The 19,233-nt window shown below is 41.7% G+C and overlaps 3 protein-coding genes across 9 annotated transcripts in view; all 3 read left to right on the forward strand.

The window, feature by feature from the left end:
* Positions 1 to 7,473, forward strand: part of sptbn4b (spectrin, beta, non-erythrocytic 4b) — an 86,392-nt gene extending 78,919 nt beyond the window's left edge. For 2 of the 6 annotated variants that reach the window (XM_032590909.1, XM_032590911.1), the window contains exons 41-43: positions 3,129 to 3,299; positions 3,741 to 3,783; positions 3,860 to 7,473. In XM_032590909.1, coding sequence (XP_032446800.1) covers positions 3,129 to 3,299; positions 3,741 to 3,783; positions 3,860 to 4,177 — 532 coding nt within the window. In that variant the 3' untranslated portion in view covers positions 4,178 to 7,473. Of the gene's footprint in view, positions 1 to 2,757; positions 2,957 to 3,128; positions 3,300 to 3,740; positions 3,784 to 3,859 lie in introns of those variants that run through there. The other 4 variants (XM_032590910.1, XM_032590913.1, XM_032590912.1 and 1 more) reach the window with 3 other exon arrangements.
* A 611-nt stretch (positions 7,474 to 8,084) lies between these two features.
* On the forward strand, positions 8,085 to 14,164 carry LOC116737654 (oocyte zinc finger protein XlCOF6-like). Its single transcript, XM_032590973.1, has 4 exons — positions 8,085 to 8,695; positions 9,790 to 10,106; positions 12,019 to 12,097; positions 12,169 to 14,164. Exons 1-4 carry the CDS (start codon positions 8,290 to 8,292, stop codon positions 13,770 to 13,772), a joined length of 2,406 nt encoding a protein of 801 aa, XP_032446864.1. The 5' UTR covers positions 8,085 to 8,289; the 3' UTR covers positions 13,773 to 14,164.
* A 20-nt stretch (positions 14,165 to 14,184) lies between these two features.
* On the forward strand, positions 14,185 to 17,539 carry LOC116707485 (zinc finger protein OZF-like). 2 transcript variants are annotated; one of them, XM_032544843.1, is made up of 4 exons: positions 14,185 to 14,393; positions 15,391 to 15,685; positions 15,778 to 15,825; positions 15,926 to 17,539. In XM_032544843.1, the coding sequence occupies exons 1-4, from the start codon at positions 14,265 to 14,267 to the stop codon at positions 16,894 to 16,896; spliced, it is 1,443 nt and encodes a 480-aa protein (XP_032400734.1). In that variant the 5' UTR covers positions 14,185 to 14,264; the 3' UTR covers positions 16,897 to 17,539. The 2 variants fall into 2 exon arrangements, with proteins under 2 accessions (XP_032400734.1, XP_032400735.1); XM_032544844.1 differs by having other exon boundaries at positions 14,243 to 14,656.
* The last annotated feature ends 1,694 nt before the right edge of the window (positions 17,540 to 19,233 follow it).

The following is a 19,233-nucleotide window of genomic DNA, read 5'->3' on the forward strand; positions in this document are numbered from 1 at the left end:
AAGCAAAAGGGAAAATCCTGCAAACACAGCAAATATAAAACACTCCACAAAATGGAAGTCCTCCAGACCACTAGGGGGAGTTTGGCATAGGTAATGTTACCAACATAAATATCCTGATGTTTTATAATATTGTAAAAGACAATATAGATAAAAGACAAGATATTCCAGCTTTGCTGAGGGTCTGGTCCCATCTTATTTGATGGTTGGCTCCCCCTAGTGGCCTGGAGGACTTTTCTGTTAAATTCTTGCTGCTGTTTTTGCAGCATTTCCTCTTTTACTTCTTCCTGCTCTTTACTGTTTGCAGTGTATTTGTTTATTTGGAGTTTACCTCATTTAAGTGTTTGTGGCGCGTTGGCACCTGTCGGCCACTGTAGGAAAAACACTTAAAGGGACGGTATTATGTGTTTTCTAGGCACATAGTGCCATTTTATATCATAATCAAATAATTATCTTACCTTCAATTGCTATAAAAACACTGAGTTGCTGTGAAATTGGGTCTCTGTCTCTTTAAGAAGTTCCTAATCCATCCGACTATCTGCCTTCAGCACATTATCGAAACAATGCTCCTCATTATGCCGTTTACAACCGTTCTCAGGACTGTTGGACTGAGTAGTAGGTCATATAATAATGAGCTCAGCAGGCGCGTAGTTCCACCAGGTGTTTGCTAATTGCTGCTGACTAGTCTGAAGAAGCTGAGTGGAAGAATCGCGCTCTGTGAGGCAGAAGTTCCTTTTTCAATGCTATAAAACCTGCAAGGGTGTGCTTTATTTTTCCACAGTGTTGCCATTTTGGCGTAATCTTTTATTGCTCAACAAATCATTCATTAATTACAAACACTTTCTCATATGCACCTTAGTTTTTTGCTCCTTTGCAGATGTTTTATCAGAATATAAAGCTGCATTTTATTACCTCCAAGTACTGTGCACACGTTTAAGACCTTAAAACTTGTTTATTATTTTAATGCGGCATTAATTTTCTAAATTTGAAGCAATCACCTTAGAAATGTTTCCTTTATTTGAGATAAAGGTTAAATTGGTTTGTTTTCACATGAAACAGCATCAAACTTATAAGATTTTATGAAATAGCTTCCATTTTTTGACAATGAAGATTCTCCCTTCTTTATTTTCTCCCAACTGACGGAAACTGAGATCACCTCTGTAAATTATTTATGGAAAATCAGGCTTCTCATTGGTGGATCAATCAAATATCTAATAGGTCGAAGACTTTTGCACAGTCTCTATGCTTCCTCTCAGTTGTTTTGCTTCATGCATGTGGTCGCTTTAACACAGGGGTGTCCAAACCTTTTGTCACATTGGCCAAAATCATTGAGCCAAAAGAACTGACAGGCCAAAAAAAAATAAAAATAAAAATGAAATTAACCAAATGAAGTTTTTTTTTCAGGAAAGGGAAGTGAAAATTAAAAATAAATCTATCATTTAAAATCATTTGGGTTAAAAATAAATGTATTTATTGTTTTTAAAAATAGCCTTTTGGCTAATTCTGGCACATTTACAAAAATGTTAGTTAAGGTTTATTTTCCCCACCAAATAAATTAAATTAATTTCCAAATTCCTTTGAGCTGAATTAAGCAGCTACGTTTCCATTGACCATAAAATGGCGGAATTTGACATTTTGAAAATAAATTTGCTTAAGAGAAAAACTTTCTTAGCATCACATAAGTCACATCATCAACAACCGGATGTTACCACTGACAGAAACTACGAAGAAGAACACAACAGGAAGTAGTTTTAGGATTATGTTTTTTAATGACTTATCGCATAAAGAAACTTTTTCAGGTGTGTTTATAATTTAGTTTCTTGTTTAATGGAAGCGCGGCAATTGTGAAATTGTTTTTTATTTTGACATTATTAACAAAGTTTAGCAAATATTTGTAATGGAAACGCAGCCAGTTATAAGAGCGGGATTTAAGGCACTTTCTTTCAAAACGCTTTAATAAATTAAATAAAAGTTGTCGGCTTTTCTGTAAAATTTCTACATGTTATAAAACCTTGATTGTTAAAAAAATGAATACTCTTTGTTATGGCTAAAAAACCTCTCACAATATAAACGTTTTATCTCAGTCAATCAACAATTATTGATTAGTTTTTTGTTGTAAATATCTGAAATATTGCCTAACTGGTGGTGTGACCTTTCCAGTTTTCACTTCAAGTCAAATGTTTTTGATTTTTAAGCAGTTATGAGGCGAAACTTCAAACTGCTGCTGCACAAGTTAGCAGGTTGTTGCTAGGCAACCATAGAGTGAGAGAGTTAGCTGACCACCAACCTAACTTAGCTGGCCAGGTTTAGCAGCTAACGCCTTTATTATGCCTACATCTCCCAGAATGCCGTCTGGTTCTGGATCAGTGTTCATTGACATTATTGAATATCTAATGATATTGATCATTTGTCTATCGTGATTTATATTGTTATTGATTTATTGTCCAGCCACACTTTTTGTTGAACTCAACATTTTTCACTGTAAAAAAATTATGTTGATAATAATTTTACCCTAATTAAAAATATAAAGTCTCCATTTTTATCAATCATTTGTGATGGACGGGTCAAATCTGTTTTATTCTTAAACGGCCACAAAAATGTCAGTCCAAGAGCCAGAAATGGCCCCCGCGCCTCACTTTGGACACCCCTTGGTTCAACAGATGTAACCTAGTTGAAAAAAATTGCATTTAACCAAACTCTTCTTCTGTTTCTGTGTTTTTCCCCGCTGTGCTTCCGGCTCTCCCTTCGTTCTCCTCCAAGGTAAGTCATAGTCGGGCGCCGCACGCTGGATCACCGAGCCGTACGTAGCTCCGCCCCTCCCCTCCCACTCCACCGCTCCACCCCCCCTCCCAGGTCATCCGTGTGTGCGCCCGTTCATTTGTGTTTGTCCAGCAGTGTAAATCCTCCTCCCTTCTTGGGGCTGGTCCATCCCGCCTACCTACCTGTCTGCTCTGGTCAGGTGAGTCAGGTGTTAGCCTAGCAACAGAGTCTCTGCAGCTCTTCCTGACTCCTCCCAATCTCCCCTTCCTACCTGCCCCAACCCCCCCACCCTCCCCTTATGCCATCATTTCTCCCCCCTCCCCCTCCTCCTCTTCCTCTTGCCACCTCTCCCCCTCCTCCCCGCACCACAGCAGGTCATGGGTCAACCTGTACTGCGTGCTGAACAAAGGGGAGCTGGGCTTCTACAAGGACGCCAAGAACATGGCGACGCCCTACAACAACGAGCCGCTGCTCAGCCTGTCCCACTGCCACTGCGACGTCACCAATGGATACAAGAAGAAGAAGAACGTCTTCACGCTCAAGTGAGGGCCGGCCGCCATGTTTGGTTTCAGTTAGCATGATAGCATGTTAGCATCGAGGGCTGCTGAGTGACATCATCCATTGGTCCTCATCCATCCTTCATCCAACCATCCATCCAACCAATGTCCACCCATTCACCCATCCATCCATCCATCCATCCATCAATCCATCCATCCATTCATCCATCCAGTAGTTTCAGGATTTTGTATTTGTAATTTAGAAATGGCTGAAGGAACTGGGAACTCTGGAGATTTAGTATGAAATTGTAACACCAAACAACGTGTCTGATCGCTGCTGGAATTCTGAAAATATTCAAACTAAACTTTGTCTTCTATTTTTTGTGTTGTGTCTTAAGTAAGAAACTCTTTTAAACTTACCAGCTATCAGTCTGTAGTTTGGATCTACATCATTGGAACATTTAACCTTCCTTTCTCCCGCTGCAGAACGAAGGATGGCAGTGAATTTCTGTTTCATGCAAAAGACGAGGTGAGATTTCCGTAGTGTTGTTTTTTTGTTCTGTCTCGATCCAAACGGCTGACCCTGTTTGTCCGTGTCCCCACAGGAGGACCTCAAAGTGTGGGTGAACAACATCACCGCCAGCATTTCAGAGCACGAGGAGATCGCCAAATGGGGCCAGCCCCAACCAACTACCTCATCCACCGACGAAGGGACGCGGCGAGACGGCAGCAAGGTGGACAACCGGTCCGACCGCGGCGGCGAGCGCTCCGACCGTGGAGACCAGATAGAGCGCGCGGACAAAGAGAAGGAACGGGAGAAGGAGAAAGAGAAGGAAAAAGAGAGGGAGAGAGGGGAACGCTCAGAGAAGTCAGATCGGGCAGGAAAGTCGGACGGAAAACGCTCAGAGAAGAAGAAGAAATGAGCGTGGCGACAGACGTTTTGGGATTAAAACCTACGAACTCTGGATGGACAGGAGGCGGGGCCACAGACCGAAGGTGGAGGCCCCTCTTCTTCGCTCCAGCAGCTGGGCTTGGATGGAGAGCAACAGACTGACCCGGCTCACCCACAGGACGGATTAGATCTTTTTCCGTCGCCTCCTGGTGGCCGTTTCAGAGAACTGCGAATGGATGACGTTTTTTTTTTAACAAAACAAAAGTAGGAGAAACACAAGCATCACTTTAATTCAAAGGCTGTTACTGATTGCTGGTAGCGCGGTAAAACGTAGCTCATGCTGTTCCATGTTGGTTTGTTTTCTGAGATGAACTGTACACTGCAAAAACACAAGATCTTACCAAGTTTTTTGGTGTAGTTTCTAATGCAGATATCTCAGTGGACTTGAAATAGAGACAAAACTAATTTAACTTTTCATGAAGATGCAGCAGCTTCTTTAAAATTCAATAATTCCTTAATATTGATTAAAATGTTCTAGTTGCACTGGTAGATTATTATAAAACAAGCTGCAACATCTTGATGAAAGGTTATTTGTCAGTTAGTTTTGCCCTATTTCAATTGTATTCAGATATCCGTATTAGAAACCAGACCAAAAATACTTGATAAGATTTAATTATTTCGCAGTGTACCTGTATGTAGCTCTGTCTGTCCTATCTACTGTAATTATCTGTCTGTCTGTAAGTGGAGACATGGCCCACTATCTCTTATCAATCCTCAGAAATCAAGAGAAAAGGAAATGGTCCCAGAAGGTGGAATCGTTTCGTTTTGTTTTGTTTCTTTACACCTTGTTAGTGAAAAATCCACCTGGTTTTGTTGTGACGCCATCGAAACGTTTCCATGGACGAAGCAGCACCAGAACTGTTCTCAGTTTCTAATGTTTCATGATTCAAGAAAAGAGCAGAAGAGAAAGATAAATATATATGATCTAATAATTCCTTATTATTGTTTTAAAAAATAAAGTCCTACTTCCGCTATCAGATTATTTCACTTATCACATGGGAAAAATGTTTTCAGTGAAGACAGTCTGGCAGTGTTACTAGGACTTTATTTTTTAATCAGTATTAAGTAGTCATTTATGTAAAAATGGTTTTAAAACTTTTAAAGTTTTCCTTCAGTCTGACAGTTGTCACCATGGATCATAATATCTAATAGAAACTGCCCAGCCTGTGACTTCTGTTTCTTGCGGAAACTTGCGTCGTTGCAGTTGGGATTTAGTTGGGAAATAGCCTTAACGTTTGAATCCCAGGAGCCTCGTTCAATAAAACATCATTTACCTACTCATTACATAAAGATTACAGATTTTGAGGAACTGTACAGGCTACATCTTCTATTTTTGTATCCAAAAAGTCTACTTGAATGTCATTTTGATCAACTTGTTTTCGAGGTTTTCATAAATCTCAAGTTTCTGTATAAGCGCAGAATCTGTTGATTTTAATGAACGGGTTCTCCTGGGTAGGAACCGGTTCTCTTCTGCTCTTTTGTTCTCTTCCATCAAACCTTGTTGGGTTCGATCTTTGATTCATTTCCCACATATCTGTCGTTCATACTGAACAGTCTTGTTGATGTCTGAATGTGTGCGCCGCCGCTCTTTCCCAGGGTCTCCACAGCTCTCAGGTTTTGTTGGTGTGAGGATGTTTGTCCCCTCAGTCTTCCAGGAATGTTCCATAACACAAATCGCTCGTATAACGTATCTTTTTCTTTTTTTTTTTTACTTAAGTCTTTGTGAAGACCCTCATGGTAACATCAGAAATCCTCTGAATCCCAAACTTCTCCCCGATCACAACCTGAATCTAAATGATGTCAAGTCGCGATAAAACCATCTGCATGGTTTCTTTATAAGACTCACTCATCTTTGCAGTCCAGCCGTATTTTGGTTTATCCCATGGAAACTCGTAAAAAAAGCCATAGAAGTTGGTGGAATTGTAAAAATCTACTGTCATTGCACCACAGAAAACATTTTATTTTGTATTTAGCATCTTTTCTGCTCCAGGTAAGGAAGTTTCTGCAGAGAAAGTGACCTGAACATTTAGTAATGCCCCCTTCACACCGCATCAAAACAGACCTGATGTTTCCTGGAACTCCAAGAAAGTTTAAAATGAACCGCAGCAGTTTACTTCAAAACTTAAGAGCATTGATTTAAAATCTAGCATTAGGATTTCTTATTCAAAACCCTCCTGTTACACTCAAAGGAGGTTTTAACATCTGGTAGCCTGGTAGATTTGGCTAAATTTTGCACCAGTGTTCCCAAACAAATCCCAACATTTGTCACGTTTTCAGCTGCTGCGGTTCTCTTTCACACTGCACTGTCAAACAAACTACACTATTGGAAAAACCTGTTCCCCTCCTCGCCTGTAGGAGTGCTGCTCCAAAAGCCCCTAAAGGAAACAAGACGAAAACCTTTCACGAAGAAACTGAGCGCAACTGAAATAGAGACGTGTCAGATTTTAGCAGTTGTAGGATTTCTCTTCTGTCTTTGGTTAAAGACCACAACCGTTTTCTCTCACAACTACAATCTGGTTGTATTTACCCAGAATGCCTTGCGTTGTAGTCCTCCTACCTCCTAAAATGCTTTTTAGAGCGTATTAGTGGTTTTCGTGGGGTTTGGTTTTGTTCTGGTGTGAACGGGGCCTAAAGAAGCGGGTCAGTCCTGCAGGTTCAGACTTTCATCATGTGGTTTTGCTTTAGTTTAGCAACATAAGGAACATGTTTTATTTCCTCAAGGTCTCAAATATTCAAATTATTTTTAAATACAAAACAGACAAAGCATACACTTCTTTGCAGTTTTAACAAATCGCTTTATTGTTTTCCCAAATCCTGCAAAGCCCAGTGATAAAAATGACTTTAAAACCGTCTTCTTTATTTCTATTTATCCCAGATTGTCTTGAGAACAATTTTGTCTTTTTTGTTTTCATGCATCTGCATCAAGTGTGAATATCAGATCAATGCGAACATTTACATGCATGCCGAACACGACGGCCACAAGTCGGAGGCAAAGGAAGCAAAATTTGGAGAAACTTTGCAGAAGACTGACTGACACCGCAGGTCAAAGTTCACCGATGCCACCATGACCTCACGTGAAACAATCATATTATTTGTAGATCTACTTTTAAACATCACGGCACAGATGTTAGGAATGGGTCTGAAAACGGAACATGGTTTGGATGAGCTCTGCCTGTCTGTGTGTGTCTTTACTGTCCTGTTCACATCGGCCTGTCAGCCCCAGATATAATCACCAATAAAATACCTTTTGGTTACTCATGCACTGCAGTGGAGCTGGTGTTTTCTTTCTTTCACCTGGAATCCGGAAACAAGAAGACGAATTCAGGTTTAAGATTTTTGACACCAAAATCCTAAAATGTTGGTTTTTGAAAAATCGAAAATGTCTGAAATTGTCGAATTTCTCTAAAATGTACTCAAAACATATACATTTCTTGACAAAAACGAATGTAAGGAAAAGGAAATACAATATATATAAATTTCTTCACAAAAATGCAAAACATAAAATTGTTGATGAAAAAGCACAAAGAAAAAAGGAAATACAAAATAAATTTCTTGACAAAAATGCATGTGCAAGGAAAAGGAAAAACAAAATATACATTTCTTGACAACAATGGAAAAACAAGTAAATTTCTCAAGTTGAAAATGCATATATGAGGAAAAGGAAAAACTAAATATGTACATATTTTGACGAAAACATTAAAAAAACATTCGTCAGGAAATGGAAAAACATTTCCTGACGAAAATTAAAAAACAAAATATATGGATTTCTGCTTTTACTTTCAGTTATGTCCGTTTTTGGTCCTTCTCAAATTGCGGAGATAAATGTGTCCGGCAGGTGGCAGTAGTGCGCCCTAATTGTGCCTCGTCATCAACGAAGCGGAAGCGGAAATGTGGTTCGGAGCTGTTTCACTGTCGCACAGGTTGTCATTTAGAGAGCCGACCGTTGGTGTTAGCTAAAAATAGAGGCTGTTTTGTTGTTTGAAGTTCACTCAAAACCGATTTAAAGTTCGTATTTTAGTTAAAATATGCGCTTGAATCCAACGAGTCGAGCTTTGAATACTCATATTTAAAAAAACAAACAAAATGGAGGCACGCTTCGGAAGAGAGTTAGCGTCCGCGGTGGAAGTGGCTCTCCGGGCGGCCGTGTCCGTGTTCAGGGACGTGTGGCTCGGAGAGACTCGGAACTCGGACTGGGACGAAACGAAGCTCGGTGAGATCCAGGAGATCGAGCGGTTCCTGGTCGATCAGATCCAGAAGGTGTTCGCCGAACTTTGGGAGGAGAACGAGGCTCTGCGGACCAAAGTGGAGCAGCTGGAGGACGTGCTGCAGAGGAAAGCCGGGCGGCTGGAGCAGGAGCTGGAGGCCAGAGTGGGTCAACTGGGCCGAGACATGGAGCTGCTGGAACAGGAGCTGAAGACCATAAGCGAGGCCCCCGGGAAAACCCACCAGGACGGGCCAGAACAGCAGCTGGAGGACGGACCAGCAACCGGTGAGACTCTTCTGTAGTCAGTAGGTTCCCGCTTTGGTTTAATCGTCATGGAAAAACAATACTTTATGTTTCAATTATATAAGAAAAGTGGTTAGAGTAGCCAAAAATGACAACTTAAGAGTAGGACTCATTCAACTTACTTTTACTCAAGTAAAATACCTAAAAACAATTTTAAAAAATACTTAAGAGTTGCTAAAAAAAAAAAAACAAAAAGGGAAGGGGAAAAAAAACAGAAAATGTGGAATATTGTCCGTAATATTGTTGTCGAGGTATTTAAACAAATATATTCTTCTTTCACTTTTTGGCAATATCGCCTGGTCCAGCAAGATAACAAATGTAGGCAGAAGAGACATTTTTCTTAATTTTTTTCAACTTAAGCCTTATGAAACCTACAGAAAACCTAAAGAACAAGCGAAAACCTTTTTTGTTCGTTTTGTTCTTTGAAGACCTATAACTCTGACCAAGTTTTCTTTTCCTTTGTAAAATCTAGATTAAAGTGCTTTTCCTGGAGGGGAGCATAAAAAATATGCAAAAACAACATTTTACAAATTGTGTTTTTGTATTAAGCTGTTTTGACTATTAAAAGTTTATTTTTTGTCATTACTGGAGCAACCGACCAAAAGAGTCGAAATGAAGAAACAGTTTTTAAGACATTTTCACCATTAAAAGTATTTTCCTTTTATTGCTACAGCAAACAACCAAGAGTCAAAAAAATTTTTTTAAGTATTGTTTTTTGTTATTTTTCTTTAAGGGGAAAAAAACTACAAAATTTATTTTCAAGTAAAAAGGAAAAGAAAAAAAACTCTAAATTCTAGATTACAATATTTTTTAAAAAATTAGAAAATTTGTTTTCTCCCACCTTTCAGACTTCCGTAGAAACCAATTCTTACAGTAGGTCATATATGTTCACTGTTCATTTACTTCACCTCTACAAATAGAAAATAACATCAGATACAATGAAGCCTGTGTACGAACTGGAGCTGAAATGACAGGATCAATCAATTATCACCTAATTTAGTAATCGATTTCATCAGAGATTAACCAAAATGTTTAGCAGTTCACATCTAAAGTTTCCCTGCTGTCTGTGATTCCAGATGGATCGGCGCCGGTCGGCTCCAGCAGCGTGCCGTCTCCAGAACCGGATCAGAATGACCTTCCTGTGACCTCAGGAACCGCAGATTTCGTCACCTCCTCCCCGGATCGGTCCGCAGCCGTCTCGGCTCCCGCGGAGGCTCAGATGGTGTTTGTCGGCACGATTCCCTCCGCCGCCGCGGCGCTGCTGGTCGGGGCCAACGAAGTCTTCGCCCAGACTTTGACGGATGAGCTGGAGCTGAAACCCGAGTTGACGCCGCAGGATGCCGCCAGCCCCGACTCCAGCAGCGCCAGCGGTCTCTACTGCACTGAGGAAAAGGTGAGGGGACAAGATGGAGTACAGCAGGATGCCCAAAATGTGGCGCAGGGGCCATTTGAGGCCCTTGGACTGATTTTGTGAGGTCCTGACTGCAGTTCAAGAATGATATACAGCTGCTTTGTATTTTTTACCAGGATAAAATTATTACCAACATGTCAAAAAACGTTAAGTATGACTAGTTCTGGGGCGTGCTGTGGTGGCACAGGGGGTTAGCACGCCCCACGTTTGGAGGCCTCAGTCGTCGACGCGGACGTCGCGGGTTCGACTCCCGGTCCCGGCGACCTTTGCTGCTTCCCCCCTCTCCTCGCCCTCTTTCCTGTCTGCCTACTGTAGCAAAAAATACGAGCCACTAGCGCCGCAAAATCTCTTCAGAGAAAAAAAAGTGTGACTATATCTGTCATGATAAATTTTACTAGATGATAAATTGTCCCAGAAGTTAATGCGATCATATTGACGTTTAGAGACAATTTTCAAGTGATATAATGCAAGAACACATTCTGAAAAAGATCAATAAACTTTACATTTTAATGAACATTTAACACTGAAACTGGAAGACATTTTAAATATCAAATTTAAATAAACAAAACAACAAATAAAATGAATCAAAGTCTCAAAGTAAACAAAATTGTCCTTAAAAAAACGGCTAGTTGAGACCAAAACACCAGACTGAAAACTTTTATCATCCAGTTTTTGGTAGAAAAACAATAAATCATACAAATGAAAATGATTGAGTTTGCTTCAATTTATCATGCGATTAATTGATTTATTTCTTATTGGTTTTGTTATAACCAGACTTATAAAAAGTAGAACCACGTCTATCGGGAGACTTTTAATGAAAAGCCAATTTTGTTTTATCTAAATTTGCTTTTATTTCATTTATTAAGGGATTTTGAAACAAAATGACCCAAATCCTCTTCTTATAAATGTGGTTATTTGAGCCCAAAATAATTTAAAAATTGGATTTAAGACAGATTTTGAATGTCTTTTTAAGGCTCTTAACATACAGATCAATGGAAAGTTAGGAACAAACAAGTGGACTAAAAGTCAGTGAAACCAGCGGTGTGGAAGTTTATAACGTACATCCAGAATAATCTAGAAAGCAAAAGGCAGCAAGTTTCCCATCAGATAGTCGGTGGACTCTCTTGGATTGTGAACAAAATTGCAGCATTTGTTACATTTTCAGCTGCTGTGATTCACTTTCACACTGTGGTTTCCATTGCACAATTGGAATTATGAAAATAAATTCACCTAATGAATTTATTTTCATTGTACTGGTTTGTAGAAACCAGTACAAGCCAATTTAGAAAAAATTTATTGTTTTTCAATAAAAGGTTTTTGTGCTTGGATGAGGTGGTTATTTTTGGCCATATTGGAATTGGTTTGTTTTGCAAAGCTGCAAACTAAACACTTTTTCACATCTATATTCGAGCCGCACCAGAGTTCACTTCACCAAAATCTCCAGTAACACAGAAAAATGATGCTGCATTTATCTGTTTTTGTTGTTGTTGTTGGTAGAGAGATGTGAAAAGTCGCTTGAGGTCTCAAATATTCACAGATTTTGATGTTCATAGGCAGCTGTAAGGGTGCACTGATTAGTTTTCTGGCTAGTCACCAACTTTTAAAAGACTAACTTTAAAATTTGGCTGGAACAATTTTTTTTTTGTTATAAAAGTTGCTAAATATAGCGATCACGTTGCTAAATTGGGTTGCTAACTGCTAACAAAAAGAGACATTGGCTGATTGCATTGCTGGGGAAGAGAATATCGGTTTTTCCAAGTAAATATCAGCTGATCACACAAAATTTAGACAATATCTGCACCACTAGCTGATACTGTCTGTAAGGACAATTAAAAATTTTTTGGATGTTTTGATTTGGTACCAAAAAGTTTTCAAACTTCAAATCTCTTTTCAGATGCCACAGAATTCTTTAGAGGAGGAACCTTCTGGAGTAACGCAGCGCAGGAGGAGGAAGGCTGATAAAACTGAAAAGGGTATGACTTTGTTAGCTTCAGGGGTCGAATAGATAACATTCACCACTAATTTCTTTCTATTTCACTTTCAGTTTCATCCAACAACTCAACAGAGGAGGCACAGGTCCAGCCAGGTGAAGCTCAGGGAAGAAGCCTGAGGAGAACCTCCTCTCAAGCAGGAAAGCGCTTCTTCTGCGAGTATTGTGACACCGGCTTTCACTGGAAAAGTGACCTGAAGAAACACCTGAATGTACACAAAAAACCCTTTCCCTGTGAGCAGTGCAACAAAAGTTTTCCAGACAGGGAAGATCTGGAGAATCACCTTCTGAGTCACGACTCAACGAAAGACCCGCTGCCATTCCCGTGTCCGCAGTGCAAGAGATCCTACAGGAAGGAGGAGTCGCTCCAGAACCACCTCAAGCGCCACCAGACGTCCAAACTGCCGAAACCGTTCCCCTGCGATCAGTGCGGCAAATCATTCAGGGCACAGCAGTCACTGGAAAACCACCTCCTTCGCCACGAAAAATGGAAGCTGCAGCTGAAGTGCCAGCACTGTGAGAAAACCTGCAAGACAGCGGTGCAGCTGAGGGCCCACATGGCCGTGCACTCAGAGGAGAGACCGTTCAGCTGCGCCACGTGTGGGAAGGAGTTTAAAAGCAAGGACACTCTGCGCTTCCACCAGATGGTCCACACAAATGCCAAGAAGTACAAATGCAACATGTGTGAAGAGTCCTTTAAGTACGCCCACTCGCTGACGGTGCACAAGAGGAAGCACACCGGCGACAGCCCGTTTGTCTGCGACGAGTGCAACCGCTCCTACAGAACCGGCACCGCTCTGAAAAGACATAAGGTCATCCACACCGGGGAGAAACCCTTCACGTGTCACATTTGTGGAGCAAGGTTCAACCTCAACAACAACCTGAAGAGGCACCTGCGCATCCACACTGGCGAGAAACCGTTCACTTGCAAGGACTGCGGGAAGAGCTTCTCTGACAACAACAAGCTAAAGTCGCACATGCTCGTCCACGGCGCCAGGAAACCCTTCATGTGCGACCTCTGCGGAAAGACTTTCCTCTTCAACTGCAGGCTGCAGATGCATCAGCGGTATGTCCACGCCGACAACTCCCATGCGTCAGACGGCGTCCTCCAGAACCGGAGGCCGAAGCCGCTGGTGAAACCGTTCAGCTGCAAAACGTGCCTGAAGGGTTTCAGTGCCGCTTCGTCGCTCAAGCTCCACGAGAAGGGCCACAGCGAGCACAAGGAGTTCCACTGTGGCATCTGCGGGAAGGACTTCCACAACAAGTACTCCTTCAGCTACCACCAGCGCAGCCACTCGGGAGACAAGCCCTTTGTGTGCGACATCTGCGGGAAGAGCTTCTTCCATGGCGCCAGCCTGAAGCAGCACGAGCGGATCCACACGGGCGAAAAGCCCTACAAATGTGACCAGTGCGATAAGGAGTTCAGGACGGATGGAAACTTCTACCGCCACCTGAGGATCCACAGCGGGGTAAAACCTTTCGAATGCAGCTACTGTCAGAAGAAGTTCCACCAATCCAATCAGCTGAAATCCCACCTGCAGGTTCACACGGGCCAGAAGCTGTACTCCTGTCAGCAGTGCGGCCATGGCTTCTCCGATTCACGGCAGCTCAAGAAGCACAGCTGCGACGGCCCAACTCATATGATTAAACTGGAATGATTTGCTGTCTTTTAATACAAAATATGCTTTAAATTTGTAGTTTCATAGAGTTAAAGGGATGTTTGTTGATCCTGTTTAGCGTGTCTGTTCATTTCTGTAATGCATTTGTCATGACAGTTCATGTGCAGGGGACTGATCACAAATTGTCAGTTAAAATAAACCTACAGATGGCCCGGAGTGGCATTTAAAGCTGTTTTATTTGAAGAAACTGTTGATCTGTTTCCTTTAAACTGTAATTTATTTTCCTAATCCATTACTAACCAAAATTATTTTTGCAGAAGCGAACTTGAAGATCTACATAATTTGTAATAAATAATTCTCTTTAACATGACGGTAAATATATTTCTTTCTCCGTGTACAGTACATTGCAAATAAACAGTTGAAACGGAAAATATGCTTCGAGTTTTATTTTTGAAAATCTCCACGGAAGTTAATTCCATTTCCGGAAGAACGCTGCTGCCTCGACAGCCATAAAAAAAAAAAAAGTTTAAAATGGCTGATAGCTCCGTGTTTTATTCCGAAGTGAAATCCATTTTAGAGACGCTCATAATGACAGCGGTCGATGTTCTCGGAGTTTCAGACAAAGGAACCGATAAAACGAGGCGGACTCTGAGAGGCCAGGTGGGTTCACGGTTCTTATACACCCGGATCAGAGACGGTGTTTTCTGGGGGAGATTGTGTCGTCGGGACGAAACCCAGAGCGGTAACGGAACGGCGCCATAACAAAGATGGCGGATTGTGTTCAACAAAAGCAGCACAAACCGAGATATTGCTTAAAAAAAGTTTTATTGACAGCTGATATCGGAGTTTTCTGAAGTATTTAGGGAAAGTAAGACTGAATTTTAAAGCGCAACTGTGGAAAATCATTTTATCTGCTTACAAAGGTAAGTAAATGTTGAGAATCCTTAAGTTTTTCGTTTTTTAAAAAATCTTTATTGAACAATAAGTATGCCACACATTTAAAATTACTTTTTTTTTAAAAAATTGTATTTCATTGAATGTTTTCTGGTGTTTATTGTAGTCTGCTAGCAGATGATGAAGCACATTCAACTGACTACAAACCCAAAATGCTTAATTTATCCCAAAGGGAAATTAAATGCTGTCGTAAGTCTTAATCCAAGTATCTTCAAAGAGTTGTGAGCAGGAAGGATTTGTGGTAGCAGTCAGTTTCGCAACTAGTAGGGAGAAGCCTCTGACTGAAGACGTTGTTGTAAAACCAGTGTCATGTTGCCTCGGTAACTGTCCAAAAGTGAGAGCAAAAATCCTTCCTGATGCACTGCAAAGAAAACCAGAGGAAAAGTTTTACAAACATGCAGCAGTTTAACGGGAAAAAATATAAAAGTCTAAAAAATAATAAATCAAAGCTATTCTAACATTCTATAAAAGGTGCAGTTTTAGAAGATAGTATTTCTGGTTTGTTTTATATCAGTTTTAGTATTTATATGCCAAAATTTTCTCCAGAAACATTTTTATTAGTAATTATTTCCACAGACAGAACTGGGTTGTCCTAAATTCTCGTGTTTATTTCAGTTAAATAGTATTTCTATTAAATGACATCAACATCAGATATGTTTACTTGATAACACCGTTTGAATTTCCTTTGTTTTATTCCCTGTAGCCGGATGTTGCTGCCATGTTGATCAGCGAGGCGGCCAGGAAGATCAGCAGCATTTTCTCGCAGCTCTCCTCGTCGCTTCTCGCTGAAAACCGCAAACTAAACTCACAGCTGGAGGCTGAACTGAAGAGCGCAGCTGAAGGTTTGGAAAACGCCCGGCTGTGGCGGGAGAACGTGCTGAACGGCGGTCCGGTGCTGCTGGAACAGAGCAGCACGGTGTTCCCCATGAAGCCGCTTATTAGACTGAAAAGAAAGATGGACGATGGAAATCCTCCTGCAGCCTCTGCAGAGGTGGAAGGTGAGTTTTCATGAAACAGAAAAACTGAACTCTGCATTCTTTCAATCTGATCCCAGCTCCTCCTCTTCTTCTGTTTCTAATTTCTGTTTCAGACATTGGAGAGATGATGCAGATGCCTTCGTCTCCTTCTGCTGAAGAAGGTCAGATTTATGTTTACAGAGCTTAGCAAGTTTTCTGAATGACACTCTGAGTCATGTACATTGTAATATTAGCAGTTAAAATGTTTTTTTCTCTGTTTAGACACTGCTGAGGATTTAGCTGCTCCAAAACTCCCTGAACTGGAAAACTCTGAATCCCAGAAGACGCAGGAAGCAGCGCTGAAGCCTAAAGGAAAGGAGTTTGTGTGTGAGCTCTGCAAGAAGAGGTTTAGCCGTCGGTTTCACCTGGCAAAGCACATGAACACTCACAAGGAGCAGCGGCCGTTCGCCTGTGACCGCTGCCCCAGGAAGTTCAGGACTGCAGAGACTTTGGAGCAACACCTGCTGCGACACGAAGAGAAGAAACACGCTAGCTTCCAGTGCCAGCGCTGTGAGAAGTCGTTCAAGACAAAGATGAATCTGAAGACACATCAGCTGGTCCACTCAGACCTCCGACCGTTTAGCTGCGGGACCTGTGGGAAGGCCTTCAAAACCAAGCACAACCTGCAGGCACATCAGGCGGTACACCTGGCAGAGAAACCACACAAGTGTTCAGAGTGCGGGGAGAGTTTCAGATGCGCCATCAGCCTGCAGTGCCACCGTAGTGTCCACACTGGTGAGCATCCCTTCACCTGCACGGCATGCGGCAAAACCTTCTCCAGCAGGCGGTCGCTCCGGACGCATCAGGCAGTCCACAGGGGGAAGGTGTTCACCTGCGAGACGTGTGGGGCGGGATTCACCCTCCGACAGAACCTCCAGAGGCACATCCGCATTCACACAGGCGAGAAACCATTCGCATGCAAGGTATGCGGGAGGCCCTTCATGCAGGACAACAAGCTGAAGGCGCACATGCTGCTCCACGGCGCTGCCAAGGCATTCATGTGCGACCTCTGCGGGAAGACGTTCCTGTACAACTGCCAGCTGAAAGAAACATCAGAAAGCCGCACACGAGGAGAAGCAGGCGTCAAAGAGGCGAGGTCGGGAGAGAGGCGAGCGCAGGGTGATCTACCGGCGGGACAAAACCATGCTGGACATGACGGCGTTCAGCTGTGGCACCTGCCGCAAAGGCTTTGATTCAGCTGCTTCGCTGCAGAGGCACGAGCTGATCCATGCTGGCGGCGCCGCACAGTATGCCTGCGACCAATGTGACAAGTCGTTTTTCTACAAAGCCACCTACGAGTACCACCGGAGGATCCACTCCGGGGAGAGGCCGTTTGCGTGCGATGTCTGTGGGAAGCGGTTCGTCATCCGCCAGGCGCTCAAGTCCCACAGGCTGCAGCACTCTGGAGAGAAACCGCACAAGTGCGAGCAGTGCGGCAAGGACTTCCGTATCTACACCAACTACCTGCGACACCGCCGTGTCCACACGGGGGAGAAACCCTATGAGTGCGAGGTGTGTGGGACTCGGTTCCGGCAGCTCGGACATGTCAAGTTCCACATGCAGGTCCACACAGGAGAGAGGCCATACTCCTGCAGCAGCTGTGGGCTCGGCTTTTCAGACTCCAGGTTACTCAGGAAACATAACTGCAGTGAGAAATAGGATGGATGGTTGTGAGAAATAAAAAGCTTTTTTGACAGGTATTGGTCACTTCAGCTTTCAAGAACTTCTAATGTTGCTTTATGGTGGATTTCAGTTTCTTTAAAGGGACAGTATTATGTAAAATTTACTTTTGTGAGCTTCATATCATGCTATAAAATTATTCCCTCATTAAAAACACACCTGTAGTGTTGCCTTGATTCTTTCATGCATGTTTGAAAAATCCTTTAATCTCCATGGCAACCAGTCAGCAATGCAAAACGTCTGGGTGGCCCTAGCTCCACCTTTGAGGCACAGCTCCTCCTCTGAGCTGCAGTTTCCAAGCTCCAGAGCTTCTGCCTCACAGAGCACCTTCCCCCACTCGGCTCCTTCAGACTAGTCAGAATCAATTAGCAAACACATGGTGGTACATCAGCTGAGCTCATTATAGGAGCTACTTCTCAGAGCGATGCTGGTGAAACGTAAAAGGGTTGATAGTTGTCACAACTTCCTGAAGGCGGAGTTTCAGAAAGAGCAGGAGTTTCTTAAAGAGACAGAGGCCCAATTTCAAGGTGTTAAATTCCAAAGTCAATTTTTTTTTGTCATGTTAGACATATGTAGCATTTTTACAACAACTGAAGATAACATGGTGCCATTTTACAGCACAATGTGCCTGGAAAACACAAAATACTGTTTCTTTAAGCAAGTTGAAATGTGTGGTAATCTCAAATGAAGAGTAAAAAAATGTACAGTTTTTTGATGTTAAGAGAATAATTTACACTGACATACTTGGATATGGACCGGGTCGGTTTGTTTTTAGTATCCCTTCAGATACATTTTGTTGTAACTCTGCGCTGCACACAGAAAAACGGAATTGAACTCCCTGTAGTTACTGCCTTTGACCATTGGATGGCAGCAAACACTCGGTTTATTAATGTAATGCTGTTTTATTTTCCCCCCCTCTGTGAATTAAGTAAACAAAACAAAATCTGCTAAAAAGAGGTCAATTTGTCAGTCTTACATAGTAGATCTAATTTAGATCTATAGTTTATTTAAGGTTGAGTCATTTCAACTGAATACAGGTAAAAACAGTTTCACATTTGTAAAAACAAATTGTGCTACTTTCTTTTCTGATACAGTAGAAAAGAATAACAGATGTACATGACAGCACCTGCTCTGCATTCAAACAAGAGCAAAGGAGGTGGATTAGTAGAGAACAGTTGATGGTGTCATCCAGGACATGTTGCTGTGAAATTTCATCTCTGCTCCCTGAATATTGAGCTGCTAGCATCCATGAGAAATCAGCAATGTTCAGTCAGAGGCCTCTCCAGATTTAGTGCGAGTCAGACTGCTATAGGATCCTGGCTGGATGATAAGGCAATATTTAATTTATCTTTGGGATTAAAAAAATATTTTTGAACTGAATTAATATTAAATATAGCATGACTGAATGTACGAAGCAATTTCTGAGTAAAAATGTTATTTAGTTATTTAAAAGTTAACCAAACCAGTATAGTCCTACGAACATGAAGTAGGCTAAAAATATATAAAACAAAAAGCAACACAACATTTACTGATCTAAAGAAAGAAAGAAAAAACAGACGAGTAATAGTTATACACATCTATTTAACGAACTAGATTTAAAAAAAATTTTGGTCTTGCAGTTTTTGATTTGTCCTCTAGAGAGCGCTGGCCATTCGTGTAGTGACGTAGCCGTGCTTCCGCTTTAAACATTCGTAATAAAACTAAATCACGATTCAAATTTCATAACATGCTCTCTAATTTCTCTTTTTTGTATAGTATAAATCATAACCTGAATTTGTAGCATAAAAATCCAGTTTTAACTCCCTCCCTTGCTTCTACTTTTCAAAAATCAACATTACACGTTACGTTGT

Source organism: Xiphophorus hellerii, chromosome 18 (genome assembly GCF_003331165.1).
Source record: "Xiphophorus hellerii strain 12219 chromosome 18, Xiphophorus_hellerii-4.1, whole genome shotgun sequence".
Taxonomy (NCBI): Eukaryota; Metazoa; Chordata; class Actinopteri; order Cyprinodontiformes; family Poeciliidae; genus Xiphophorus; species Xiphophorus hellerii.

Excerpts from the sequence above, each read along its gene's own strand:
- LOC116737654 (XM_032590973.1), top strand. The coding sequence starts at position 8,290 with ATGGAGGCACGCTTCGGAAGAGAGTTAGCGTCCGCGGTGGAAGTGGCT. Across the intron at positions 8,696-9,789 it reads GGAGGACGGACCAGCAACCG|ATGGATCGGCGCCGGTCGGC; the intron begins GTGAGACTCTTC and ends CTGTGATTCCAG. Across the intron at positions 12,098-12,168 it reads GGCTGATAAAACTGAAAAGG|TTTCATCCAACAACTCAACA; the intron begins GTATGACTTTGT and ends TTTCACTTTCAG.
- LOC116707485 (XM_032544843.1), top strand. The coding sequence starts at position 14,265 with ATGGCTGATAGCTCCGTGTTTTATTCCGAAGTGAAATCCATTTTAGAG. Across the intron at positions 14,394-15,390 it reads GGCGGACTCTGAGAGGCCAG|CCGGATGTTGCTGCCATGTT; the intron begins GTGGGTTCACGG and ends TATTCCCTGTAG. Across the intron at positions 15,826-15,925 it reads GTCTCCTTCTGCTGAAGAAG|ACACTGCTGAGGATTTAGCT; the intron begins GTCAGATTTATG and ends TTCTCTGTTTAG.